This window comes from Zalophus californianus, chromosome 14, assembly GCF_009762305.2.
Source record: "Zalophus californianus isolate mZalCal1 chromosome 14, mZalCal1.pri.v2, whole genome shotgun sequence".
Taxonomy (NCBI): Eukaryota; Metazoa; Chordata; class Mammalia; order Carnivora; family Otariidae; genus Zalophus; species Zalophus californianus.
The window spans coordinates 44590319-44596648 of NC_045608.1; the positions used below are offsets into that span (position 1 = coordinate 44590319).

A 6330-nucleotide genomic window follows, 5' to 3' on the forward strand; every position below is an offset into this window, starting at 1 on the left:
TTCTCTCTAAACACACTCCTGGCCTCCTGGCCTTTCTTAACTTTACTCATTCTCCAGGAGATGGAGGGCTTATCTGACTGATAAAATTTGGAAGCGTGACTGAGGCTGTCTGGGTCAGCAATTCTCTTCTCCCCTCAGGGGCAAGTTTATCCAAGGAACACATACTGCACTCAGCCAATGAAGATGGGCAGGCAGGTAGACCATGTATTCCCCATTCATTTTCATTCGACTTCCTGGTAAAGCTTTTGCTTACAATGATCTTAAATGAACTTCAGCTTAGTTTCTATCCCAACCACTATTAATGCTGAATTGGTGAAACTTACCAGAGAAGTTCTGTGTCTTTGTCAGTTTTCAGGTACAGGAATAACACATTTTTTAACAGCAACAATAGTAAACCCTTATGTTTCACTTATCCATATGCCAGGAATTAAGTTCTCTCTAATGTCTAAATCATATCTCAGCAGCGAAGCAGCAACAGTTCTCTGGTGACCTGATCCTCCCTCCACTTTCAGCCTTTACACAAGATAGTAACTGGGGCTTGAAGGTTATACACCCACAAGGTATTGAGGCATTTGTACTGCCTATGAAACTTTACTGTGTAAGAGACATTATAATACAATCAAAGCATTCCTGTAAGCAAACTAGATGTTTATATATCCCAAGAGGTAGGTTTGCTTGTACTTGCTCTTTAAATTATAAAAAGTATTCTATTCTAATTGGGGAATAGAAGGTCTGGGAAGGAATACATAAACATTCCTAAAGACCCACTTTGTTCAGGTCACTAAACCAAGTACTTTATATATTCTAATTCATTTAAACTGTCTGTAGTAAATGAGAAGCTGTTAATTGGTAAATTTAAAAATTAATTGCCAAGGTCACTCAGTAAGTAGAAGTTCCATCATTTGAACACAGACCCAGCTCCAAATCCCACACACATATCCCTATATTACACAGCCTCAAAGGACTCAACCCAACCCCTCTGCCAAAGTTCCAGATCTTTTTTTTTTTTTTTTTTTTTACCTTCAGTGGTCTTCGGAACTGCCTTGCTGTCTCTGGTAGGTTGCAAAAATATTTTGTAGGCCTTCCTATCAAGAGGTGGAGTCTATTTCCCTACTCTTGGACTCTGGGTTGACCACGTGACTTGCTTGGACTGGAATGTGGCAGAAGCAACATTATGAGAGTTCTTAGCTTGAACCTCAAGAAGCCTTGAAGCTTTTACTTTTGCACTCTTGGAACCCTCTGCAACCAAATGAACAAACTCGGGGTGAGCCTGATGGTGGATAAGGGGCCACGTGGAGCTGAGATGAGTCATCCCTGCTGAGGGCCCCCATGCATGGAGTTGTCCTGGCTGGTGACCTCAAATGCATGAACGATCCCAGCCAAGAGCAGAAGAACCATCCAGCTTTGCTCAGCCCAAATTCCCGACCCACAGAATTATGAGCAGAATGGTTGTTTTTTTAGCTACTAAGTTTTGGAATAGTTTGTTATACAGCAAAAGCTAACCGATACACCCTCTCCAACTTAGATTCAGTGATCCCCTTGTAGTTAAAAACAAAAGGGGATAGTCCAAAAGGCCACTGAAAAGTTTCCAGACCATTGCTTATTCATGTATTCTGCTACTTTCAAGTCCAGTCTAATTCACTGTTAGAGTTATTGAAACCCAAATAAGGTGGGTCTTCAAAGCAGCTGACAGGGAAGCTGTCCAGCCTACTCTTCTCACAGGCTCCTTGTGGCAAGGACAACTTCTCACAACTCTTTGTTGTGAGAAGTATCTAGCACAAAACCTTCCTTATATTATACATTCTCCATAAAATTTCTGAACCAACAGAAGAGATTTTAACCCTCAGGGGAGCTAGAATCTTCCAAAAGCTTTGAAGCACAGTGTAATGATAGCCATGGTCATAAAATTTGGCAACTTTTACAAATGATGGAAAACTGCCTTGTGTACTGGCAACTCCAGGACTTAGGAAATTTAGTCCTTGAGTTTCAACTACATTTTTTTTGTGTTTTTAAAAGCACTTCCTGTCTTGGGAGACGGCTCAGGCCAAGTATAGAATCAGCAATTTAAATATGCACAATAGGCTTTATGATCTGTACTTTTTGAGCATGACTAAATTTTAGCAAAAAATTGGAATCAAGCCTCACATCTAACTGGATGATGCTAAACATAGAATAATGATGAATTCCTGCTATTAGTGAAAATTTCACAAGAACAATAATTCTGGAACATCTATCAAAATGTCTGAGAGACTGTCATTTCATGGACAAAATAGGTTTTATCTATAAAAGATCAGAGTTACTTGTTAAAATTGAATTAGTTCTTATGGTATTTCCCCATTTACATAAAATGTTTTTATTAATATAAACTCTACATCAATTTTTCACACAGAGTGTTTCAATTTTAACAAAAGATACAACTCTACTTTGACTGCAACTCAGAGTGTTCCATTATAATAATTACCATCAGCTATAAAAGACAGACACAAAAAAGCAGTACTTTTCACAATGACTCTGCTTTAAGATTTTAGAGCTGAACTTGAAATTTAAAGTTGCTAAGTCACTTGTAAAAAGGGAAATTGTACCTGGTGACTAAGTTGAATAATGGTTCCTAAAGAATACTATGGCATCATCGATTGGACATTAATTATGTGTCTCTGCAAACTCAGGTGGACAGAAGAGGCATGGATCACCTTTGGAAAATTAAGGCTCACCTACAAGCTGATTTGGAATATTTTTTACATTTGAGGTCTGAGCCAATAAGACAAGATTAGTGGATTCAGGGCTCAAATATGGAATGAGACATGAGGGTCACTATGTACTCTCTCAGGGGTTTGTAATGGCTATTTTCCATAGCATTGCTTTCAGTGGGCCAACTGCTTCTCAGACCTGGGTCCTATGTCAATTCCTAGGTGATACTAATTTCATTCATTCATTCATCCAAAATCTGCTGAGTGTCTACTAGGCTAAGTGCTATTTCCTATGAGATGATTCAGTTATGCATCTTCCTGGGGGAAAAAAGAAAGGCAAAAGAGGAAGCAGAGAAAAATAATAATCTAGGCAACTGCTTAATCCATGCAAAAAATAACAAGTATTTCTGAAACAAACATAGAGATAGATTTGTGCTTCATTTAGGACAAATTACATGAAAAATGGAATAGATCTTTTACTGGTACCTGTATCCCAATTCTTCACTAAGATGGATCATATGAAGGATATACGATTCCTTGCTTGTTCCAGTGAGGCCAGGCAACAATAAGACAGTAGGTCTGGTGGTGGCATCCATATAACATTTACTGCTACAATTATCAAACCAGTCCAGTGAAATCTGTCCTCCGTCTGCAGTTTTAATAAGTTCACTGAAAGAAATAAAAGACATACTCATTAAGTGTTTTGAGTCATGTCTTAAAATTAGTGTCTTAATTTTATAGATATATGACATGATTTGGTCATCTGAAAAGAACTTTTTTTCAGCATTCACTAACACATACTTATATCACGTTCTTTTATTACAAGAATGATATGAGATTAGTATCATAAAGTATTTCCAGCAACAACACAGAAAGGCAGCATATAAAAATGAACTACAAAGTACTTCACATATTTACCTTTATCATTTCCTCATCACTCTAAAATATCCAGCCCTATTTGATCGAGGTCACCCAAATAATTCACCAGGGAATTGTGAATAAGTAAAGTGCTGATCTGATCACTGCTCTGGCCCTTTGACTCAGTAATGCAGTCTCCCCACAGAGTATATTATAAAATTTGCTTCTCAAATATTTTAAAGTATTTCTCACACAGTCTCTACGAACTTAAAGAATTTTCCCAAATAGTGCAAATTCCAGGCAACAAAAGGAACTCCAGAAAGACTAGATGACTCAGGGAAATTAATACGAGGCACCATCTAAATCTCCTGGTTACTGATAAATTCTGGATCATATCTTTAACACCTCAAGGACATTAGCATCAAGAACCCATTTGCTTATTAATATGAAATCCTTTTACAGAAGCCCATCATGCAAAATCCATATTAATTGGCATCGTTCTCCACTCCATCCCCACTCCCCGCATCAGTGAATTGGTATATATCATCAAAGGATCTAGGTCCTCAGGGACAGATGCATGCCAAATTGGAAGAGTAACCCTCAAACACTTCTCTAGAAATAAACCGGTTACATCAAGGCGCGTGGGCGCTTGCACACACACACACACACACACACACACACACACAAACGGTGAAAGGCAATACCTGAATATTTTCCAGCAACTGAGTGTGTGTGTTGGGTGGGAGCGAGGGGGCAAACCTTCCATTTTCAATCCCTTTTCTTTTCTATATGCTGACCAACCAAAGGTTAACCAAGGACTGGGAGTATGCCAAAAACCCCATGGTTTTGAAGAAATGACGGCAAATGGAAATATACTTACTTCCTGTATTGTACCGAGGGCTTAGAAGTGATGAAAGGTCTCAGGAGTGTCTGTCCTCGACTCTCCCAGCACCAAACCGTCGGGTAGTACGTTTCTGTCACCACCGGACAGTGGTTCTGGAGGAAGCGGCTGAAGCTCTCTCCCCCCGTCACTAACTGGGGCTTCTGTGGGGGAAAGCCAGTATTATAGTGAAGGGTCCAGAACAAAGTTTTGCCGTAGACCAGAAATGAGCAGACTCGTCCCTCGCGCACGCGCTCCCTCCGATTACATCTCCTTCGAGAAGCCTGACACACATCGCAGTCACAACGGACTTAAAGAGTGATTGACCAAAGCCTTGGAGAGAGGAAGGCAAGAGTTGAGATAAGGGAGTCATTCTCAGAAGTGCTACAGCATTGCCAGGCTAGCGAACGGTGACAGGGCAGTACCGTTGCGCCTAGGTCAGCCGGGTCCTGGCTGCTGTACGAGCACCCCGGCCGGACTCACAGGCAGGCGGTCAAGAGCTGGCCCCCTTTCCCGCCCGCGCTCAAAGGGCGTCCGTCAGATGCCCGGGAAAGGGCAACAACATGCGAGCAGCGGCACTCTCGCCTCCAGGGCCGCCCTAGCCACCCGCGCCTGCGGCGGCAGTTCCAGCTTCGCCGGCTGCTGTCGCTCCCAGCGAACGCCCCCGCGGCCCTGCGCCCCCGCGTCCGCGCCAACCCCTGGCTCACCTTGGCAATGCTGCTCAGGTAATAGCAGGCGTAAGCGACGCTGAAGCCCAGGATCAGGGATAAGCCTACTCCCGAGCCGAAGAACCCAACCCGGACTTGGTGCTCCAGGTAGAGGGAGAGCTCCCTGGATAGCATCCGCAGGTCCATCGCTAAGCGCTGCATGGTCTGCGGTGGGAGGCCGGTCAGCCGGCGAGCCACGGAAAGCGGCCGCTGCACCTCCCCGGACCCTTGAGCAGAGTGTCTCTAGCCCGGCAAAGCGCAGCTTCCGCCAGCGGGCGCGGCCGAGCGGCCCCGGGAGGCGTAGCATCGCCGCTGTCCGCCGCTGGCTCCGCCCCAGATTTCTCGGAACTGCCAGCCCCGCCACCCGTCAGTCACTCAGGAACTTTCCAGAGGCGCGGTTCTGAGCGCGGCCACCGGGGCGGGGGGCGGACTGGGTCTGCCGGTCTGGTGGTCTGGTCGCAGTCAGGCTGGGTGACCCCCAAGGGTGGGCAGAGATCGAGCGCCGACTTTGGAGGAAATGGGCCTGGCAGTGCGCATTCCGGTCACTGGCTGGGCACCTGCTCCAGTGACCTTGAACGGTTCCGCACGGCGGTGGGTTTCGTTTAGTACTGTAAACTAGTGGTTTAGGGTGCGCCGGAAAAAACTGAGGGAGTTAATGCCAAATATATGTTAGAAGAATGCACTACGTAGGGAAAAAAAAATCCCACATCCCCCAGAAAGTTGGGTTTCCCCTGAACACTATCAAAAGAGAAAAAATAGTCTATAAACACTCAATAATGAGGCTATTCCTACTTTAAATCTCTCTGAATCCTTTTAGTTCCTTAAATATGCCTTGAATGAAAAGTGGTTACCAAAAATAAATAAGGAGATCAAGAAAAGGAACTGGGATTCAAAAAATTTTAAATCCTATTTGTGGTTCGTTAGTGCTTTGAACTTCTAGACTTACACAAATTCAGTTACTTAACATATGGACCAGAAACCATTTATGAAGTAGGTTTTCCTAGGCTTATTTATGGCAACACGACTAAACCGGAAGATAGAGGCATCTAAAAGGGCTAGAACATTTAGCAGTCTATTATTATAAACTCCTTCCACCTACAGGTACCAAGAGCCGCAAGACTTAAACAGGCAAAAAGAAAAAGGCAAGGGCTGTAGAGACTATGAAAAATTTCACAGGATTGTAAATTAATCATAGAAA

The 6330-nt window shown here is 43.4% G+C and overlaps 1 protein-coding gene across 1 annotated transcript in view; it reads right to left on the minus strand.

The window, feature by feature from the left end:
* ABHD3 (abhydrolase domain containing 3, phospholipase) overlaps positions 1-5426 on the minus strand; it is a 41434-nt gene extending 36008 nt beyond the window's left edge. Inside the window, exons 1-3 of the mRNA XM_027576778.1 lie at positions 5133-5426; positions 4426-4589; positions 3174-3356 (exon numbers count right to left, since the gene is read on the minus strand). Coding sequence (XP_027432579.1) covers positions 3174-3356; positions 4426-4589; positions 5133-5294 — 509 coding nt within the window. The 5' untranslated portion in view covers positions 5295-5426. The remainder of the gene's footprint in view (positions 1-3173; positions 3357-4425; positions 4590-5132) is intronic.
* Between the last annotated feature and the right edge of the window lie 904 nt (positions 5427-6330).